General features: G+C 46.3%; 1 protein-coding gene across 3 annotated transcripts; it reads right to left on the bottom strand.

Annotated features, from left to right (window-relative positions):
• Nucleotides 1-3,236: 3,236 nt before the first annotated feature.
• LOC125086650 (protein CD300H-like) lies at nucleotides 3,237-10,966 on the bottom strand. 3 transcript variants are annotated; one of them, XM_047705975.1, is made up of 5 exons: nucleotides 10,700-10,802; nucleotides 8,558-8,706; nucleotides 5,689-6,046; nucleotides 4,378-4,635; nucleotides 3,237-3,720 (listed from the first exon to the last, which is right to left on the bottom strand). In XM_047705975.1, the coding sequence occupies exons 3-5, from the start codon at nucleotides 6,012-6,014 to the stop codon at nucleotides 3,516-3,518; spliced, it is 789 nt and encodes a 262-aa protein (XP_047561931.1). In that variant the 5' UTR covers nucleotides 6,015-6,046; nucleotides 8,558-8,706; nucleotides 10,700-10,802; the 3' UTR covers nucleotides 3,237-3,515. The 3 variants fall into 3 exon arrangements, with proteins under 3 accessions (XP_047561931.1, XP_047561932.1, XP_047561930.1); XM_047705976.1 differs by having other exon boundaries at nucleotides 8,558-8,710; nucleotides 10,700-10,796; XM_047705974.1 differs by lacking the exon at nucleotides 8,558-8,706 and having other exon boundaries at nucleotides 3,501-3,720; nucleotides 10,700-10,966.
• Between the last annotated feature and the right edge of the window lie 11,706 nt (nucleotides 10,967-22,672).

Below are 22,672 nucleotides of genomic sequence, written 5' to 3'. Positions count from 1 at the left end.
TTTATGGTATCACTTATCTCTTGAGTTCTCCCCTTGTGATTCAGTGGTTGTTTGTTTTTCTCAGTTTCTTTATTCTCCACCATTTTGTCTTCAATGTCACTAATTCTCTCTTCTGTCTCATTTATCCTAGCAGTTAGAGCCTCCATTTTTTATTGCATCTCATTGATAGCTTTTTTAAATTTCAACTTGATTAGATTCTAATTATTTTATGTCCCCACAAAGGGATTCTCTAGTGTCTCCTATGCTTTTCTCAAGCCCAGCTACTGTCTTTATAATCATTATTCTGAACTCTAGTTCTGACGTTTTACTTATATCCATACTGATTATGTCCCCAGCAGTCAGTACTGCCCTTTATTCTCTCTTTTGAGGTGAGTTTTTTCATCTTATCATTCTGTCCAGAGAAGAATAGATGAATAAGAGAACAGAATACTAAAGTGACAACAATGACCCCAGAGAAATATACACTAAGCAAATCAGAAGAGACCGGAACCAAAAATGTAAATAAATAAATAAAAATTAAATTAAAAATAAAGAGAGAGAAATGTTCATCAGAAAAGTGAACAGGACAGAGAAATACACTGGGTCCCGTGTGTGTGTATGCTGGTCTGTTTGTTAGAAAACTTGATCCCTAGATTTCAAAGAAAGAATAACTTATATATGTACAAAAATAAAATTAAATACACTGAAATGATAAAACGTCACTGTGAAAATGAAAATTAAAAGAAAAATAGAAAAAAGAAGCATATCAATAGACAGGTGAACCGAACAGAGCAATATATGATATCCTGAGTGTATTTTGCTTGGTTTGTTAGAAGAAATTACATCTCAAAAATTGTAAAGAAAGAAAAGCTTATATATGTATACAAAAATAAAATTAAATATATTGAAAGGATAGAATGTAACTGTAAAGATGAAAATTTAAAAAGACTTTAACAACAGGAAAGAGAGAAATGATATCATCAGACAAGTGAAGAGAACAGAGCCATACACTAGATTCTGGGGGTATTTTGGTCTGTTTGTTAGAAGAAGCTACATCCCAAAGTTGTAAGAAAGAAAAAACTTCTCTCTCTCTCTACATATGTATATATACATGTATGTATGTATGTATGTATGTATGTATGTATATGCATACATACATGTATATATACATGTATACACATGTACATATATGTATATACATATATGCATACACATATATGTGTATTCATGTATACATATATACATACATGTATATATAGAGAAGTTTTTAATTTTTAATTTGTTTTTTTGTATTCTCGTATTTTGTATTTTTTTATTTTTAATTTGTATTTAATTTTATTTGTGTGTGTGTATATATACATGTATATGTATATATACTTATACATACATATATATACATATGTATATACACACACACACACACACACAAATAAAATTAAATACAATGAAAGGATAGAATGTAACTGTAAAAATAAAAATTTGAAAATATTTTTTAAAAAAGGAGTTGATACTATAAGAAATTCATTGAAAAAGGAAAGAGGAAAAACATTAAAATTAAAAGACTAAAGACTCATGGGGGAAAACCCATGAATTACATCTATTATTTTCCAAGCTCTGGAGTTTTGCAGTTCTCTGTGATTGGTAAACTTGGTCTTAGCTAATGTTTGCTGATCTTCTGGGGAGGGGGCCTGTTGCACTGATTCTCAGGTGTCTTTGCCCCAGGGGGAATTGCACCATCCTTGCCAGGGGGGCATGATAATTCATCTGCTTCAGATTGCTCTGTGTGGCTTTTGTTCCCTGAAGGCATTCTGCAGGGCATTAGAGGCTGAGAATGAAAACGCCTGCTCCCAATCTCCAGTCCTCCAGCTGAGAACTAGGGGCCCCACTACTCAGTGCCTCCTCAGGGAAATGCAGTCAATCACTCCTGTCTCCCTGGCCTGTGTCTGCCTTCGGTGCTCAAACAGCCTGTGACTGAGCATTTGTATCTCAGACACACAACCCAGTTTTGAGTCTCCAAATCCTGCAGATTCCTGCAGCTCACGCTGAGCTGCTCATCCTGGGGTGGGTGGGGGTGGAAAGGGAGGGGGATCTCGTGGGGGTGGAAAGGGAGGGGGATCTCGCTGGTTCTGCCACTTGCTGGGCCCCTGCTTGGAGAGCAGTCCCCTAACCATGCTGTGGTTTGTGGTTTATGACAACCCCAAACTGAGAGCCAATGCCTGAGCTTGCTGATGGCAGCCAGCTTCACCACTGATGCCTGGGAACTAGGTGACACTGAGGCACTTCTGGTCTTCTATGATCCTAGGGATCATGAAACCACACTGTCCCAGTTAGGATTCTATTCTTCTTCACCACCTGAGCACCTTCAAAGCATGGATGTCCCTCACTGGAGCAGATTTCTAAAATCTCTAATTTTGTGCTCTGCTGCTGTATCACTTCCTGGTGCTGGCTGATGGAGTCTCCCTCCCCCTGTGGTTTATATTCTAATATATCACATCAGATTCACTTCTCCACACCTCTACCTTGCAGAAAAGAAAAGGCCATCAATTATGGAAGCACATATTTGAAAGGCATCATTGATAAAATTTCACCAACCAGAGTAGGAGTCCAATCTTCAGTAAGGAAAAGAGAAACCCAGGAAAGATGGGTATTGAACAGAAGAGGGAATGCAATAGAAGTGAAAACGTACTCACCGTGAGGCAGCCAGAGAAACTCAAATTAAAACACAAGAAGATTGGGAAAGGCACCCTCCTCCTTGATTCCCGCTTGGCCACATGGAATATGTCTGGGGCCAGAACACTTCCTCACAGAGAGATAAACAACCCACAAGGACTGTGCTGAGCTTATTGTCTGTTGTGGGAATACTTTCCAGGCTCCTTGAGGGCTCCTCTGTTCTGCTTAAATGCATGAGCCAGGGACCCTCAGGTGCACCTCATTAGGGCCGGGATTCTACCACAGGACAAGTGGAATGCATGCAGCCACACCACCCACACTGGCTGCTGAGGGGATGCACCTGCCAAGGGGGAAGGATGTACCTACCACCTGATCTCTCTCTCCTTCTGCTGTAAGGAAACTCTACATACCCTGAGCCTGTGTGCCTGTTGTCTGTTCTCACTGACTTCAAAACCTGCACTGGCCTGCTCACACTTATCTACCTTTGGACCGTGGGCTGCACAGACTGGCCACCCTGTAGATGGTGCAACAAAGAACTATTTCAAACTGGCAAAACTTAACAATTAAAATGTCTGATATTCTAGGAAGTCACAGAGAGAGGCAGGGCAATAGGAGCCCTCAGTCATAGCTGATGGGAGCTAAGTGGGGCCATGAATTTCGGGTTTGGAAAATCACTCGGCATTATCTAGTGTGGTTGAGTGTGCACAAACCCTAAACCCCAGCAATTCCATCCCTAAGTATGTACCCTAGTGAAATCATGTCACATATAGACTAGGTGACCTGTACAAGAAAGTTCATGGCAGCACTGGCTGTGGAATAGCCCCAGTGGGAAACAACCCTAAGCCATCAACAAAAAAATGGGTAAATCAGATGTAGTGAATTCTTCTCTTCTCTCCTCTGAAGGGCTGTGTGTCTGGGCAGCATATCCAAAGGCACGAAGGGCTGAAGCTTCTCTTGGTCGGGGTCCCCACAAGGAGAGAGGACACACCGGGTCCATCAGTGAGCATGGTCAGGAGCAGGGACACCTTCAGGATGACCAGGAGCAGGAAGAGGACCCTGCTAAGCAGGGACCTGGGAGGGAGGGACACGGGGACAGACACTGAGCTGCTGCCTCAGGAGGAAGGACCAGGTCCCTCCTTTCTGCCCCCAGATGTCTCTGATCCAAGACCCTAGACACCTAATAACCACATTTGGGCCAGACTTGGATATCTGGATATATACTCACCCCCAACCCCTCAGCTCAGCTGTTGACTTTGGACATTAGATGGTCCAATACTGAGAAGAGAGAGAGCGTTTGCCTGGGCAGGACCTGGCTCCACAAACAGCTGTTTTGTCCTAAGCCCTGCCCCTCCTTCTGCCATCCACGCTCCCAAGAACCCAGCTCAGGCTGGGACTGTTTTTGGTAATTTCTCATAGGTCAATGTCTACACAGGCTGGAGCTACATAGGTTCTTGGTGAATATTTGGCGAGTGGATGGAGGAAGGAAGGAATGTTGAGTTGGGAGGCTGCCCTGGGGGTTCTCAGGGGTCAGCGTCATCAAAAAGCAGGCCCTCGCCTTGGGCTCCTCTGGACAACCAGCCTGTGCTTGACACTCTCTGATGGCATTTAGGGGTCCTATGGAATGCTTTCCCCCTTCTCCCAGCCAAGCACTATGCACATCTACGTTATACACACAACTGTGTGTGTGTCATATTTTATTGCATTTTCTCAAGATTTACTTAAATTTACCAGTTTCGGGGAGCAAGGTGAGAAGAGATAGAAGGTTTGGGGCCAGAAGTCCTTCCTCTTCTAGTCTGAGTGGCAGTGTCTCTGGACAGGATGTTGATAGACAAGTAGGGCTGCATATTGTCTTCATCAGGTCGACTCTGTGTCCCACAAATTGCCCATTGAGGTCTGTTGACCCAGAGCACGGCACTGAGCATCATCAGAAACAGGGGCACCTTCAGGAGTATGAGAAGCAGGAAGTGGACGTTGCTAAGCGGAGACCTACAGGAAGACACAGTGACTGGCAGGAGTTTCCTTCTAAACAGGAGGCCCAGTCTCTGCCTTTCACCCCAACCTTTGAGCTCAGATTCTGTGGCCCCAAAAGTCAATATCAGCATCAAATCTGGTGGGTACCAGTGCCAGACAGCCCTTGCTGAGGGCCCCAGACTCCTGTCCTTCAGCTCAAGACCTGACCTTGAGCATCAGGACAAAGCAGATACATGAGGATGTGGTGGTGAGAAATTGAGAGAATGGGAGAAGAGGACACCCAGGAGGCTGTGGCTCCCAGAAACTCTCTGAGAGTCACAAAGCAGATGGAACTCAGGAAAGGAGCGCACAGAGCTTCTGGGGCCATCATCTCCCACTAGCGAGACCCAGGCCTGGCCAGAATGTGGTGTAGCCCCATTCAACACCATCCCAACCTGCTCAGCAATGGATGTGTCATAAACCAGGACCAGAGAATCATCACCTTCCCCATTAAGCATTACAGCATTCCTCCTCTCACTGGAAACAAGAGTGTTTGAAAGTGGGCACCAGAGCAAGACCTCAGGTCCCACCCCCAGACAGTGCATCCCCCTGCCTTGTCCACCCTGCCAGAAGACTGCAGAGGTCACTTCAAGAAGTTTGATAACGGGACACACAACCCTGGAGGACAGGAGGGTATACAAGCTGCCTGGATTCTAACAGAGACGCATAGCCCAGAACTCCCCTTCTGGACACCACCCTCAGAGTCCCCGAGGCCCAAGGCTCTTGTCAGGAGACTGGGCTCATGGCAGGGACCTTGGATGTCACCGTCCCGCCGTCCTTCATTCTCAGGGGCTTGCACACATACTCTCTCATGCACACATGCACACACATGTACTTTCACACTCGTGCACACTCCCACCACTCACATTTCTCTCACACTCACACCCACACAACCCACTCGGTCCCCAGTCTCTGAGGCACAAACACCAGGCCTGGTTCTGCACTCCTGAGTTTAGCGTTCCTCAGATGCTCTGCAGGGATCAGCTCAGATCCCTTCCTCTGTGGCAGCGGAGAAAAGCAGGGTCTTACCTGGGGGAAACAAACACTTGAACCTGGAAAAAGAGGTCGGGCAGGAGACCATGGAGTCCTTCTTCATGCAGTATTGTTGCGATCCCACACCTGTATCTTCCTGCATCATCTGCAGTGAGGTTCTCCAAGGTCACTGTGAAGGTGAGGTCTTCAGCATGGTCCACGATGGACACACGGCCACTCCTCATCTTTTCCTCAGACCTGCCAGTGGCCACAGTTGGGTTCCAAAGTAGTAAGCATGGTTGTCGGCACCAGTATTTGGTAAATGTCTTGTACTTCTCCTCGTACCGACACTGCACGCTGAGGGATCCCCCCACGGTGCCCATCACAGTGCTGGGGCCACTCAGAGACAAAGAGCCTGAAAGACACCATCAGTATTTTCTTCACCTGGAGACCTGGGCTGGAGGTGCATTGTGGGGTTGGATCCCCTGGAAGCCCAGACGTCACCCTGAGGCTGGAGGAGGGTGGCAGGAACCAGGGAGGTTACGGGCTGTCAGCAGACACATGTGGGGAGACCTGAGGAGATTTGGTGTGGGATTCTGGGATTCAAGAGGCCATGTCCAGCCTTCATGTGCTCAGCCAACCTGGAATGTGGGGGAAGAACGATTTTGGGTGGCCCAGACAGGTTCTGGGTCCCCAGACATGTCAGTAGTGAGAGGAGATAGCTATGCCCATCAATCACCAAGACCTGAATGATACTACAGAGCATAGTCTGAATAAATGGATGGATGCACGGACACATAGATGGGGCATGGATGGATGCATGGATGGATGGACAGATGGCCAGTTGAAATAGGAAACAGGAAGCAAGAATGGGAACCAAAGAAGTCCAGTTGAAGTGCAGCATTGAGAGCTAGAAGGAAACCTTCAGGTTCTGACTATATCCCCTTCCCAAATGATCACCTGTAGGCCCCAAGCTTATAGCCCCCACTTGCATATAGTGGAAACTCCTGCTCACAGTCTGGGTCACTCAAGAGAAGCCTATTGGCCAAAGGGTATAAAGAGGCAATCAGGAAGGGGTTCCTTTTGGCTATGATTTAAGGACAACTGCATCTTTATTTCCTTCCCGGAACAGAATCCTGTGACAACACTTGCCATCACCTAACATCCTTAGGGACTCCTTGCCCCATGCTGCTCCTTCCCCCATCCCTCGGCAGCTACCTACCAACTTTGGCATGTCCTGGCCTCATCTCTAGCTCTTCTGCCACCTCCAAGGTTTTTTTGTTTTTTTTGTTTTTTAATTTATCTATTTGACACAGAGACAGAGAGAGCACAAGAAGGCAGAGAGGCAGGCAGAGAGAGGGGGAAAACAGGCTCCCTGCTGAGCAGAGAGCCCGATGTGGGGCTCGATCCCAGGACCCTGAGACCATGACCTGAGCCGAAGGCAGAGGCTTAACCCACTGAGCCACAGGCTCCCTGTGCCACCTCCAGAGTTTTGACATTGTCTTCCCTCATCTAGTCACCCTGGAGGCTCCAGTTTCAAATAATCAGGATGCAACCCCCTAAACTCTAGCTTCCTGCCTAGAGAACCATGCCTGCCCCAGACACCTGAGGGGTCCTCATTACTCCAATGCATGGCTCTTGTCTGACCTTCTCTTAACAAGGAAGGGTGGTAACCCAGGGCAAAGGGACACTGAGAAATAATTTGGGCAAAGTACCGAACTTCTGAAAAAGATCTATGCATGTCCTCTACTTACCTATCATCCATCTGTCTGTCTGTCTATCCATCTTTCCACCCATCCATCCATTCTTCCCTCTCTCTATTCACCTATCCAGGCAATATATTGTCATCCATTGAATGTGAGGCTTTCCTATCTTTTATACTAAAATTAGAAGAAAAATTGTATTTATTGTTTCTTCCTATTAAATACCTTACATTTTCTCACTGCATTTCCCAGCAAGTAACTTCAAGTGACCCACTGGCAGATATTCTCCATCACAAGGCTATCTGCCTCTCCCACCAATAATCTGCAAAGCAGTGGCTCTCAACCAGGGGTGACAGTGCTCCCCCAGGAGACATTTGACAATGTTTGAAGACATTTTTGGTTGTCACAGCTTGAGGGGTGGGGAGTGGCTGCTGGCATCCAGGGATTAGAGGCCAGAGATGCTGCTAAACATCCCACAGGGCACGAGACAGCCCCTCAACACAGAATGATCCAGTCCCATTGTGAGCAGTTGGGAGGTTGAGGAACTGTGCTCAAGAGGACAAAATGCCCCAGCTTGAGGTCCTCCAGACACAGGCTTAGGGCTGGGGGAGTGGGGGCATCAACACTCAACCTTCTCTGTGGTTGTTGCCAACAGGGGCTCAGGCTATAGGAGTGCCTGGGTGGGGTGACTGGACCCTTCAGAGCAAGCTTCCCTCTTTGCCTCCTCTTTCAGTTGCTTAAGTCCCAGCCTTGAAGATGTGGGGCTGCTTCCTCGGGGCTGGATGAGAAAACATTATCAGGGATGCTCTGTTACACCCAGACATGACCCTGAACCAGCACGGTGTCCCCCTCACCCACACTCCACTCCTCTACCCCCACAGCAGGCTTCCTGCCCACCAGGGCCTGGGAAAGAAACTCCCAGCTCCCAAGGGCACTATAGGACATTCAACAAAACCCTTGGCCCCTCCACACTAAATACCAGTAGCCTCTTTCCCCCAGTGGCAAGAGCCAAAATTGTCAACTAGCATTGCCTAATGTTCCCTGGGAGTAAGTCATCCCTGCTGAGAGCCTCTGCTTTAGAAGAAGGTTTATCTAGGAGAACCTGGGATAGACATTCCCAGGCAAGAGGGCAGACTGTGGACTCCTGTCCTTGGCATGGCCTCTGTCCTGGTGAGCATGCTGTATTTTGCAGCTGTTCCTTTGTAGTGTCTCCTGCTTATCACCTGTCAGTCGTGGAGCATGAGGGTGCTCTCCCCTGTGTCTCAGCTGCCTCTCAGGGGCTGCTCAGTCTTCTCCCACTCTGGGTTCTTTCCAGGATCCCACAGACGGTGCTTGTTCTATACCCATTAAACCCCTGATGCTTCCTACAGCTCTGACTTATAAAAGACCTCAGGTTCTCTGCCTATGAGTGTAAGGGCAAATATTGGCTAGACAGAGAGGTTTATCTCCTTGAGAAGCAGGAGGCTGGCTTAGCTTGAGGTCTCTTCTGGCTCTTGTGTGTATGGCCTCCCTGCTGGGCTGTAGTGACTTGCCCACAGCATCTCTGTTGCTGGAAGGTCAAGGTCTACAACCCGGGCTCATTCTGTTTTCCTTTTGCCATCCATCATCCTACTGGGCAACCAGCTCCTGTGCATTTTCAGACTCAGGCTTAAAGACCAATTGAATCATAACTCTCATTAATTACAGAAAGTCTCCTACATATCATCGAGATGAAAAGTAGGAAAAGAGAAGCTTGCACTGCTGGAGGCTACCTTCAAGAATCTGATTCTTCCCTGAACTCTTCACCGTCCCCATGTCAAAGCGATAAACCAAAAGTATCCTCATCGGTATGACCTAGTCGAGTCAGTTTAATTTTTTTTTTTTCATCTGGATGATCCTATCCCTAAAGGGCTATGGGGTTGTGTCTTTTCATGCCTGAGATGCCCAGTGTCACTTTGTAGGACAAACGTGCTTGATGCAGGCCATCTCAGATTTGTCTTAGTAAATGTAAGAAATTACTTTTTAGATCCTCAAACTTATAATAAAATTACTTTACCTATCCTGATCACCAAACTTGGTGTTTTAAATGTGCTTTATTTTTTTAATGTAGGTTTTTAATTTAATCACTTCACTAAGGCATTATTAGTCAAGTGTTGGTCAAGGTTTAAAAGTCTAAGATGTGTTTGTTCAGTCAGTTTTATCATGCAGATTATCTTTATGTTCTTAATTTTAGTGTCCTGTTTTAGGAATAATATTCTTAAGGGTCTTAGTACACCTTGATTAATACCGCTAGAGGTGGAGGGAAATGGGATTAATGTAATAAAGATTTTTTTCCTACTTGGATTCTGAAGGTTGGCTCTGACATTGGATTACTTTATATTCTAATGCCTACATTTGTGTTTGCATGGGATCAGAGCAAACTGGTGAGTTGTCTTGATTTTTTTCTCCCATTTATAATAAAATATTTTCCTTCCAGTGTTCAAACAGAAAAACGAGAGAAAATTGTCTTCATGGGAACTCTCAGAACACACCACATTGTGGGAGCTCTCAAGGTAGGACTGCCCATAAGTCCCCAAGAGTTTCACCTTCAGGCGGCTCATAGTGCAAGATCCCTGAGGCCAGCCCAGGCCTGTCAGAGACACAGGGACCCCATCAGCACACAGCATACATAAACACCATTCACAAGGAGGCTTATGTAATAAGTAAACGATTTTTTTTTAAGGTGATGTCCTTGGAAAGAAGTATTATAAGAAGAACAATGACCTTGGAAATAAAATTATTTTTGAAGGGGTGGGGGGGTGGGAGGTTGGGGGAACCAGGTGGTGGGTATTAGAGAGGGCACGGATTGCATGGAGCACTGGGTGTGGTGCAAAAACAATGAATACTGTTATGCTGAAAATTTAAAAAAATTTTAAAAATGAAAAAAAAGTCAATAAATAAATATTTAAAAAATATTATTTTACTTGGAACCTTAGCTGCCTTTTATGAATGGATCTAGAGTCAATAACTTGCATCTCTCTGCATCTTGGTCTCTTGTTTTCAAGGATTGTGATAAGAATTGGATTCGATTACAGAGAAAGCCAGGTAGTACAGGATTAGTCAATTCCTATTAGTTTTCTGCTCCCCTCCCCTGGGATGGTGGCTAAGACAGTATTCCCATTTTTCAAAATTGTGGCAATGATGATTCAAGGGACCAATTTCTTTAGCACTCAGTATGTGCTCTCCTGTGGGAATCATCTTACCATCCATAACAACTCCTCTTTGCCTGGGTGAGGTTTCTCCGTGCTCACCTCCTCCCTGCTTTCCTTGTCTCCTCATCTCTTCCCTTCCCCATCACCAGCCTTGCCCCACACCATTGTTACCCCGACCTGCCCGGCCCCGCTCACCTGGGACACAGAGGAAGAGAAGAGCTAATGGCAGCCTCATAGTCTTGTCCCACTGGTGTGTCTCCAGCTGCAGCTGGAGCCTCCTCATCTGGGGCCCACTCACCCCATCTCCCTCTTCTGCTTTTCTTGGCATTTCTCTGCTTCCTTCTTTAGCCTCTTAGTTCTTTTCTCAGAGCTGCTCAGAAAATGGAGGAAGTGAGGAGCTCAGGGCATTGGGAAGTCAGCTGATGGCCTCCTGAATTTCATCCTCAGAAACACATTTGAATGCACAGTTCTTGTTTCTGTTCCCTCTGAGGATGACGCCCTTACCATAACTTCACCCGCAGCTGACACACCCTCGAGCCTTTCCGCCAGGCTGTCACATTGACTTCTATCTAGATTTTCTGAGCCAGCTTCCACCCCTCCCCAACCCCCATCTATGAATAGTAAATGTCCTGTGGCTGGTGTGGCTGGCATGAGCAGTCTTGAAAAGAAAAGGCATGACCAAGACTTCTTTGGAAAAGATCCTCTATTTGCAGGGCCCAGTGCAAAATGAAAATGCCTTTGTCCCATTTACCAATAATATCAAGATAACAACAGTGGAGTATTAACTCAAGCCCTTCCAAGTGGGGGCCTGGTACGCCTGCAAAGGTACACCTCCATGGGCCGGACCTGTCTCTAACTCTTGCTGGAGCAGAGTGTGAGCCTGGGTCCCCTCTAGGGGTATGCTTTGCTCTTCTCAGTTCCCAGCCCTCAGTCTAGCCTTCCCCCAGAGGCCTTGAATGGTTTCCTGTCTTGGTCACGTGCTCTTGACCAGGGCCCAGCACTCTGGCACCAAGCCATCCTTAAGCCTCACCTTTACTCTGTGTGGTTAAATGAGTCCCAAGATTCTCATGGCTACAAGAGTTTCAGTATATCGAATGGTAACTCAGGTGCACTTAGCCAGAAATATGCCCAATGACATGAAACAGCCAGGGGATACTTATAGAGGTAGGTGCAAATGTGGGATGTCTTAACCAAGAACCCAGATTCACATAAATAGAAAAGTCTAAAATTCTGGGATCCTATTGCCAAACATTCTTAGCTGGATGTTTCAGTAAATAACTTGCCTGCTTGCTTTTACTGTTCTGGTAGACCTCATATATTCTGACGTTTTGTGTGCGTGTGCATGGGTGTGTGTGTGTGTGTGTGTGTATGCACCTCCCCCTTCATGGTGGAAAGTCATTTCCCGCACCATGTGTTCAGCAATGACACAGAACTGACAGAGCTAGAGAGGAGGAAATTTGCCAGAAGCTGAAGGCTTCTCCATTTCATTAGCTTCCATTTACTTGGGTTCCATCACTCTCTCGTTGACCCTTAGGGATTGGGTGCCTGAAAAGGTACAAAGATTCATATTCATCTTTTTTACCCTTATTTCACTAGTCCTTGTGACATTTTGTCTGAGAATTATTATTTTCTTTTCAACATGACCTTGAAGGAAATCATTCCCCGATGTGATCTGTGACGTGCCCAGAAAGTTCCATCTTGCTATTTATTAGCTGGGGGATCTTAGGCAAGTCACATGATTGCTCTCAGGACAGGATTCAAACTCCTCCTTCTCAGCTCGCCCCACCTGGATGCAGCTGGCAGTAGGTGAGGGTGTGTGTGCATGGGTTTGTGTCCCTTTTTGAGCCCCAAAGATGGTTCCATCTGCAATAGGCCCAGACAGCTCAGGCAGGCTTCTTAGGGACATATCTGTCCTTTCTGTGACTGTTGTCTGCCAGTGAGAGGCCACTCTGCCTCCACTACCCATCTTACACCATCAGCCCTATAAGGGCAGAGCCCCCAAGAGCTGCTCATGGCCCTGGAAACAAGAAAAGGTCACCTGCTCCTTAGTCTCCTGGGAGGAGCCCCATTGGGGCAAGGCAGGTGCAGGGAGCACTGCTTAACTTTCCTTCCTCGGAATGCAGTGTCTGAGTCTGTGAAGGGGATAATTCATAGCCACAGACTTTCCCAGAAAGGCACTCTCACCATCCACATTCTGAGAAAATGTAGGGCTATTGAGCCCACGGCTGTATCAGTCAGTTTTTTCTAAGTGATGCTGCTATAACAAAACTCCCAACCCTCCAAATGTTGGAATCACACAGGTTGCTCTCTCACTCATGTTACATGTCTGCAGTGGGCCACCTTCACTTAGGAACCCACCCTAAAGAAGCAGCCCCTGTCTGCAACAGGGAGAGGGAAACCACACAGCAGCTCCCAGAGCTTCGGCTCGAAGGGATGCATGTCTCTTGGGCTCTTCATTCATTGGCCAACCTTGATGTCAACAGGACAAAGTAGCATAATCCCCTCATAGGGTCAGGTGAAAGGAATTGCAAACCTACAACCAGAGGTTTCTATTAGCTTAGCTGGAAGTTCACTCCATGGCATGCTGGCGTCATAGCTTCCTCTAGGTCTCAGGTCAAGGCAGGAAGAGGTTGCAGGGTCTACTTAGCCAACTCAGGTTCATTTCCTCAGCCACAGATAAGACACTTGGCCGTATGCAAAGGACATGGCAATAGGACAGGAACCAAATTTATTTTTTAAATTTTTTGTGTGTGTTAACAACTTCTTAGGTTGTCTTACGAGATATTAATACACAGCTAATGAACATAATATTATATAATAGAAGTCATGACAAAGTGTATATTAAACCTAAAATGGCAACTGAATTATAACTTTTTAAATTTCCCTTAGAGTTACTTTTTCTCTTTTTAAAATTTATTAATTTAAATGGATTAATTAATATATAGTGTATTATGAGTTTTAGAGGTAAAGGCCAGTGATTCATGAGTCTTGTATAATACACAGTGCTCATTATATCACATTCTCTCCTTAATGTCTATCACCCAGTTACCCCATCCTCCCACCCCACCCCCTTCAGCAACCCTCAGCTTGTTTCCTAAAATTAAGAGTCTCATATGACTCCCCTTGTCCTCCACGCTATTTGTTATGCTCCACAAATAAGTGAAACCAGGGGAGTTAGAGAGGAGAAGGGAGTTGAGGGAAATTGGAAGGGGAGGTGAACCATGAGAGACTATGGACTCTGAAAAACAACCTGAGGGGTTTGAAGGGGCGGGGGGTGGGAGGTTGGGGGAACCAGGTGGTGGGTATTGGAGAGGGCACGGATTGCATGGAGCACTGGGTGTAGTGCAAAAACAATAAATACTGTTACGCTGAAAATAAATATAAAAAATTAATTTTAAAAAAAGAGTCTCTTATGATTTGTCTAGCCCTCTGATTTCATCTTGTTTTATTTTTCCCTCTCTTCCCCTATGATGCCCTGTTTTGTTTCTTAAATTCCACATATGAGTGAGATCACATGATAATTGTCTTTCTCTGATTGACTTATTTAGCTTAGCATAAAACCCTCTAGTTCCACCTATGTCATTGCAAACGGCAAGATTTCATTTTTTGATGGCTGAGTAGTATCCCATTGTATATACATATATACACCACATCTTCTTTATCCATTGATCTCTTGATGGACATCTGGGCTCTTTCCATAGTTTGGCTATTGCACATTGGGGTGCAGTCCATTTGGATGCCTACATTTGTATCTATGGCATAGGTACCCAATAGTGCTATTGCTGGGTCATAGAATAGCTCTATTTTCAACTTTTTGAGGAGCCTCCATACTGTTTTCCAGAGTGGCTGCACCAGCTTGCATTCCCACCAACAGTGTAAGAGGGTTCCCCTTTCCAGAAACCAATTTTAAACCAGATGCACAATGTGCCTTCAAGAGAGATGAGCCCTGGTGATGGCACAAAGGAGGAACTTGCCAGGGAAAATCAACAGTCGCTTTCACAGTAGGAGAGGTCTCATTTTAATCTCAAATATCCACCTGCCTGCATTATCCTCAGGGAGGTTCTCCATGGTATTGTGAAGGTCGGGTCCCAGAGATGGTAGTAGATGGAAACTCGACACATTTAAATTATTTATTGACTCCATGCCTTAAAAAGATGAAGACTTTTGCATCTCACCCTTTGTCTACCCTCCTCTTCCCAGTGCTGGTTTTGCTAGCACAGTGTTCTTTGCACCTATGATATTTATACTCTCTTCTGTAATACTTCCTGCCATTGCTTAGGGGTTTTCTCTCTTTTTTTTTTTTAAGATTTTATTTATTTATTCGACAGAGAGAAATCACAAGTAGGCAGAGAGGCAGGCAGAGAGAGAAGAGGAAGCAGACTCCCTGCCGAGCAGAAAGCCCGATGTGGGGCTTGAACCCAGGACCTGGGATCATGACCTGAGCCGAAGGCAGCGGCTTAACCCACTGAGCCACCCAGGCGCCCCAGGGGTTTTCTCTTTTTAAATACATTCATCGCTGACCACAGTTTCTCTTTTTTTACATTTAACTTACCCCTTTGTTGGCAAAATTTTATCATGATAGGAATTTTCTATTTTTAAAGGGCTCACGGGTTCTGTATTTCATAAGGCCTTGATGCACGAGACTGTCTGTTGTCAGAATATTCCCAAGATATTCTCTCATTTGCTCAGAGCATGTAAATTTTCCTTCACTGTTTCTGGAAAGGGGTGCGGTTATCACGTCTGAGGCTAGCCTATTTGTGTCACACACAACGAGCTCCTTCTGGTATAATCTTCTAATTTGATCACCATTGCTGATACCAGCCCATAGATTCTGTCTTTATCCTCTGTAACTTTATAATATTCCAGGTGTGGATCATTTGTATAGTCCTTTCCTGGGTCACCCTGTGGGCTCTCAGTTACAGCCTGAAACATCTCCTTATTTCTGGTTAGTTTGTAATTCAATTGTTTACTTTGGCTTCTCTCTTCTCCAAGAGAACAGCCAGTGTGCATTTGTGGAATCACCTCCCCGTCTCCTGTACCTAGTTTTCTGTCTCTCCACATTTTTTATATTGTGCTCACTTAAAGATTTTTTTTATTTATTTGAGAGGAAGAGAATGAGAGAGAGAGAGAGAGCATAAGAGTGGGAAAGTAGGGACGCCTGGGTGGCTCAGTTGGTTAAGCAGCTGCCTTCGGCTCAGGTCATGATCCCCGCGTCCTGGGATCGAGTCCCACATCGGGCTCCTTGCTCATCAGGGAGCCTGCTTCTCCCTCTGCCTCTGCCTGCCATTCTGTCTGCCTGTGCTTGCTCTCTCTCCCTCTCTCTCTCTGACAAATAAATAAATAAAATCTTTAAAAAAAAAAAAAAAAGAGTGGGAAAGTCCCAGGGAGAAGCAGACTCCTGCTAAGCAGGAAGTGCGATGCGGGACTCCATCCTGGAACTCCAGGATCATGACCTGAGCCAAAGGCAGTTGGTTAACCAGCTGAGCCACCCAGGCGCCCTATTGTGTTCACTTAAATGTCCCTTCATGAACTTTCCAAAAGAAACCACATCTGTGTGTGCAGACATGCTTAATCATTGAGTTCTGTGGTTCCTTCCCCTCGCTGTTTCTTCCCGGCTAAGCCCCGTCTTGCTCTTCTGCCCTTCTCTATCCCAAGGTCTGCCTGCCTGCTTCTCATCGTCCTATTTTTACTGCAGTCTTTTTACATTTCTAGATTCATCCCGTTCTCTGTCATTTCCTTGAGACTGAAGAGAGCTGTTTATATGAGCAGTTTTCCTATGTCTCTTTGGGCATTTCCGCTCAGGATATATGCTCTGTATTAGCTTTGTGCTAGTATTCTTCTCTTTCCTTACCACCTATAAGCTTTTGAAGGTGCTACTCCCCTTTTGGATAAAAGTTGGTATTTGCTAAAGACAGTGTGGGGAGGGAGGTGGCTGGGAGGGTCTGCAAACTGGAACCTCCCCTACCCTGAGGGCAGGTGTCCTGTTGGTTCTCAGCCCACCCAGCATCACCTACCTGCTGGCTCTCTGCTTGGTGCCTATCGCTACTCCTTCTCCCCACTCTCCTTCACCCCATCCCCTACAGTGCTCTCCTCTGCCTGGGAGCCCAGGTCATGTGCAGTCAACATGCCAAGTCTGCCAATCAGAGTGTAAAGACAAAAACTTGACGACACCCAATGTTGGGGGTGGGGGCTGACTGTCCATTAACAGATTCAGACAAGGGTAGAAATGTTTATAACCTTTATGAAAAATTGGAAAAACGCACCAACCAATAATACAGCTATTTTTTTTTTTGTAGGAAGATACCCAACAGGCATAGCCATAAATGGATATCAAGCCACATACACAAGAGATTCATTCCACAATTGCATGTAGTTACAAAAACCCACAACAATGGAAATGCCCATCAGGAGCAAAAAAAAATTAAATCATGATATATAGATAGTATGGAATGCAGTGAAGCCATTAAAACATTTATGGATACTGATATGGAATGATTTTCAAAATACATTTAGTGAAAATAGGCAAGCTGCAGAAGAATACATGTTATTTTTCTTTGAGGGAGGGAAATATAAATACACTTATATATGCTTTAGATGCATAGAACTTATACACACATACACACACACATTGTTGTTTTATTCACCCCAAATGGTCATGGAGAATGTGTTTTTTTCCTGATTGATGGACACAATGTTCTTCTTTAACTCTGATCCAGAGGTTTGAACAAGGATACTTCACTGGGTAGGGTGTCCCTTGCCAGGGTGCCTGAGGAGCTGGGAAGCCAGCAGCCAGCAAACCAGGTGACACAGTGCAACAGGGATCAGATGCCTGACCCTCAGAGTGTGGGTCCAAGGAAGTGATGGAGACACGCTGGGTTTGCACATGGGGAAGAACGCAGTGCTCAGGGCTTACACCCAGCCTTGCTGGACACACAGCCCCATCTTAAGTCTCTTTCTGGGCAGCCCACCTGGGGGCATCCCAGACCACTCCTCTCTCCCTGGGCCCTGGTCCAGCCCTGAGTCTAGCCCTTAGACCCCTCCCTCTGAGGCTTCCTCATGAGGTCCTAAGTCTTTCTGAGAGACAGGTGTCATGGGAGATTTTAAGGAAGAAGAAGTAGCCTTTTCCCATCAGCCTCATTGCGGCCTAGATGCTTCCTCTGCCATCTTTTGGCATTACTTCCCCTGACTAAGGCCTCTTCCCAGCCCCAGACTGCTTATGCTAATGCCCTCCTAAGTGCTTTTTCCACAAGGGTCTCCTCATCCTTCACATGTCCTCTCCTCCCTCTGTCCTCTGTCCCCTTTCCCTCTCCACTCTGAGTCAATTCTTCTGTCTCCTTTTTTCTTTTATGTTTTCCACATTTGTCAGCTTAGTTCTACCTCTTGGGAGGATTTGGTTTGGTTTTGTGTTTTATTCTCTCTTCCAATCTTTGGATGAAATGTTTAGTTTAGGAACTATTATTTCATTTGAAAAACTCCTTTCTTGGGGGCAACTGGGTGGCTCAGTGTGTTAAAGCCTCTGCCTTGGGCTCACGTCATGGTCTAAGGGTCCTGGGATCCGGAACCGCATCGGGCTCTCTGCTCAGCAGGAGCTCTCTGCCTGTCTCTCTGCCTACTTGTGGTCTCTCTCTCTGTCAAATAAATAAATAAAATCTTTTTTTAAAAACCTCTTTTTTTGTTCTCTGCTTGCTGATGTTTTCAAAACTCTCCTCACTGTGTGGTCATGTGTTGGTTTGGTCTGGTCTGGCTTGGTCCTTCTCTTTTTATATCCCACATATGCCTCACATGACTGATCATTGTTGGTTGTCTGACTGTAATGGAAAATGAGCCAGAACATAGTTGATCAAGGCTCTGAGTATGTAGGGGCAACAAGCTTGTGAAACAGGGGGTCAGAGGGTGCCAAATTCTTTGAGCTTCCAGTCTTTCTTGAACTATAAGCTATGCTTTCACAGGTGGTGACAGGGGGTCTTCTAAATTCCAGAATGAAGGGAACTGAAGGTGGCCCCCAGCATCCTCTCTAGCTGCCTTGGTTTCCTCACATATTTTATGAAGTTAAAGAACCTCCTGGAGGATGGGAACGTTTGGTTCTTGATCTAAGTGCTGGTTCTTGGGTTTGGGGTCTTTTTTGTGCAAATATACTGAGCTGTGCTCTTCTGATGTGTGTGCTTTCTGTGTGTATTTTATACCCCAACGAAAAGGTTTTAAATTTTACCATGAAATCTCTCCAAGCCTGTGCTTACTTAATCCTTTAAATAGCAGCCTCAGTATTCCATTATGTGGCTGTAGCATAATTACCTATTCCTGTTTTGTTGGCATTGACCGTGTTTCCATCTTTGCTCTTGCAAATCTATGCTACGGGATTCCAGATCGGGTGAGATGACGTCATCGAATGCCACAGACTTCTTCCCGGACTACAGCTAAGAACCCAGACACATTATACGCACCACCTACCTGAGAATTCGGCAAAATGAACCCTATCAGGGGCCCTAAGAGCTCGGGATAAGTAGAGAAAATAAGCCCTAGGGAAGAGGGGTGAGATTCCAGTTTTCTTGGGGTTTATGTTTTCTTTCCCTCCAACCAGGTCCCCAGCAAGCCTCGGGACAGAAGCTGCAATTCCACCTGCAGCCGCTGGGGGCCGATAGTTGGAACGCTGAAGGAGGAGAGTCCTGGCTGCCCAGAACAGTTAGCGTCCCAGAACCTGGAGAGGAAACCACCACTGCCTCTTCTTTCTTTTTGTTCTCCTTCTGCTTGGTCCTGGAAGAAACGCCAATCGCAGGAAGTACGTAGCAGACTGGGGAGAGAAGAGCCTCAGCTTGCCAAGCTTCCCAGCCAAAGGACCAGGAAGGGGCGGGTGGAGGCTCTGAAAGCTGGGATGTTGGGCCTTAGGGGGACAGACAAGAGGAAGCCCCTGAAGAAAGTGACCCTAGACCTCCCAGGCTTGCGCCCCAGCTGTGCACATCTGATCAGTCCCTGAAAGGAATACCCACTTTAAGAGCTTGGGGAAGACCCTCCCCGGTCACAGACTGACCACCAGAGGGTGCACGCGGGGGCACATCCGGGGAGCGCCTGCAGGGCTCCAGAAAGCTGAACCAGAGCACATGGGAACCGCAGTCCACAGAAGCCACATCAGCACTTGAAGTCCTAACCTCACCAGGGGGTCTGCCTGCCATTAGAGAAACGGAAGTCTTCGTTAAAGAACTTTCTGGCAAGGGGCTAGCATTGCTTTGTATGTGTGTGGTGGTTCCCTGAAATGGTGTATGTGTTAAACACATAGAACTGAACACCACCCCCAAAATCCTACCACATGTAAAATTTGGAAAAATGTTTCAACCTATATACTTTAGAAGGATGTGGTTTCTTCTCCTTTTTTTTTTTTCTCCTTACACCTCACTAAAACTTAACAGAGAAAGAGTAGGAGCAATAGTTTTGAGGAGAGGTGGATGATCCTGCCCTCCACTCCTTCATAAATTCTTTTCCTCAGGCGGAAACACCAGGGTTCACTGAGATTCCCCCAATCGTAGGAGAAGGCTCAGTTCTACAGGTAAACACAAACAGAGGTCTAGGGGCTCAGTCAGGCAGCCTGAAGATGGGCCATTTTGTCCTTATTTGGAGCTAAAGGCCCTCAAGACACTGCAGGCTCCAGAGAAACTTTTGCCCCTCCCTTAACTACATAGAGGAATCTCAGTTGCAGGGGCTTTGCTGAATAAGAGTTATTATCAGGAATAAATCTTATCTGAGTAACACAAGCACATGGCAGGGCAAAGATTTGACTACCAAACTTACTGATTTTCCTCTTCCTGTGAATCGCTTTCCTTCTCTTTGAAGACCCAGACCCCTACCCCCTTCTTTTAATTCAGGATGACATTTGTACCCCATTATGTCTGACTGCCATGTCTGTGTTTGTTTCCCAAACATATGCTATTAAATTGATAGTCTCCTGTTAATCTGTCTCACATCAGTTTGATTCCTAGTCCAGCTAGAAAGACCTTGAAGGATACAAGAACTCTTCCTCCTCTTCACTCCCTGGAGCTGACCCACCCCACCCTCTCCTCCTCCTGCTGGCAAAGCCCTTGGATGCTCCAGCTCCTATGCCCCCATCCCAGCAAGGCCTTCTGAGGGCAACAGATGTCAGGAAGACCCCATGGGCTTTGTCTTAGGAAGGCTAGTCTGGTTGAGGCAGGTGGAGAGGGAGGCCCTGGATGCATGGACCAGGTGTAGGGACAGACTGACTTTAGGAGTGAAGATGACAAGAAATTGCATTTTGAGCACATTTGAGCTGCTAACATGGTAGACAGCTCTACAAAGACACCAGGAGCCAATGGAAGTCCAGACCTTGGCTGGGGGATGGGAGTGGCAGAAAGTAGGTGCCCACAGACTGAAGGTGGTGCTAGAGACTGAGGCAGGGAACCTCCTGAGAAGGTCACTAGGGAAAGACTCCAGGGGATGCTGCAGTGAGGGGCCAGAGGGAGAGAGCACACCTCATCACATAGGCCATACACTCCCCAAATGACCCTGCTTTTCTCCTAATTTTGAAGTTAGGAAATAACAAAAGAAAAAAATTAAGAACGTAGATGAGAAAATCTTAAAAAAAAATTTTTTTAGAAAAATAGAAGGCAGGTTGCCCCTGAGTTCAGTTCCAAGACTCAGGAGAGCAGCAAGCATCAGCTGAGCACCAGGAAGACAACCCAGGCAGGCCGGACATGTGGCTGCTCTGGGTTCTGCTCCTTCTCATCCTCCAAGGTGAGTGGGGCTGGGGCTTCAGAAGGGAGCACCTGCCGAGCTGGGGCGGGACAAGCACAGGACCTGTCCCAGGGGAAATGGCAGAGCATTTCACTCATCCAGACACTTATTCATTAAAAAACATTTTTTTAAGTTTTGTTACGTGACAACAAATAAGTTTTGTGTTGGGGAAAGAAAATAAAAATGAATAACACAAATAGTGTCCATTTTCTAGTGCATTACTTGTCAACCCTGGCAGAGAGATGCATAGAGAGTTAATGGGTGGATGGATGGATGGATGGATGCATGGGTAGATGATAGATACATACATGCACACATATATAAATGCATGCATTCCAGAGGAACTTTGAAGGAGCCCAGAAGCCCAGCCTCCAGCTGATACCTACTCAGTCAAAGTGAGGTTCAGACATCTGGATCATTTATAAACCTGCATAACTGGTCTTGACTTGTAGCTAGAGCTAAGATCTTCTCTTCTGAAGAGCTCAGATACAGGGAGCAAGACAGGCAGCAAAACCTGGGTGTGACAGGCTCTCTGGAGACTTGTTCAACCCCACACATCAGGCTGCCTGAGTCTTGCTCTGGATGAGCCAAAGACCAGACCACCATCCAGTGTTGTAAGTACAACAACGGAGACAGGGACAAATGCTCTGATGGCACCAGGAGTGACCCAGTTGGCTGCAGAATCATAGACACCATAGAAGAGACACTGTTTGAGCCAAGCCTTGAGGGGTGAATATAAAGGCTTGATTCTTTCAAGCAGAGGAGAACATTCCAGGCAGAGGGAACAGCTTGTGCAAAGGTGTGGAGACTCAGAAGAACAAAATGTGTAGTAAAATAACAAGCAGTCACCTGTGTGAGTGAATGTGTGTGTGTTTAGTTCTGTGCCACATGTTGATTAGAAGGTAAAGTATTTTATGTGTTTAGGGGTTAGAGTGCCAGGGGGTGGGTGGGGAGGGGTCTCTCTGTCTCACCAGCTCTAGGATTCAGAAGTACACCTGGGACTGCCATGTGGGCTTTGCACTGCTGGGGAGAGGAGTTGGCCAAGGCCAAGGGAGGGGTGGTGATCAGTAGCTGGCAAGTGAGGACAGGATCCTGTATTGAGGAATTAGGAGCCCCAAGAGGAACATCCAAGAGAAGAGACAGCTAAAGACATACCACAGGGATGAAGGGACAGGAGGGATGTGTCATAGACAGAGACCAGAGACTCTTGGCCTATCTTCAGGGCAGCGTCAGACACTCCAGCAGCATCCAGACCAGCCCAGGGCTCAAGGGAGGATGAGACAAATATTGGGTTTCTGTCTTCTAGGACACTTCTCCATCTGCCAGGAGGGGATGGTGAGAGGCACAGAGGGGAGGACACTGACCACATACTATGAGTATGGCCAAGGGTGGGAACCCTACAAGAAGTGGTGGTGCCACAGGAAGAGCTGG

Source organism: Lutra lutra, chromosome 16 (genome assembly GCF_902655055.1).
Source record: "Lutra lutra chromosome 16, mLutLut1.2, whole genome shotgun sequence".
NCBI classification, from domain to species: domain Eukaryota; kingdom Metazoa; phylum Chordata; class Mammalia; order Carnivora; family Mustelidae; genus Lutra; species Lutra lutra.
This window is presented reverse-complemented; position numbering and strand designations above follow the sequence as displayed.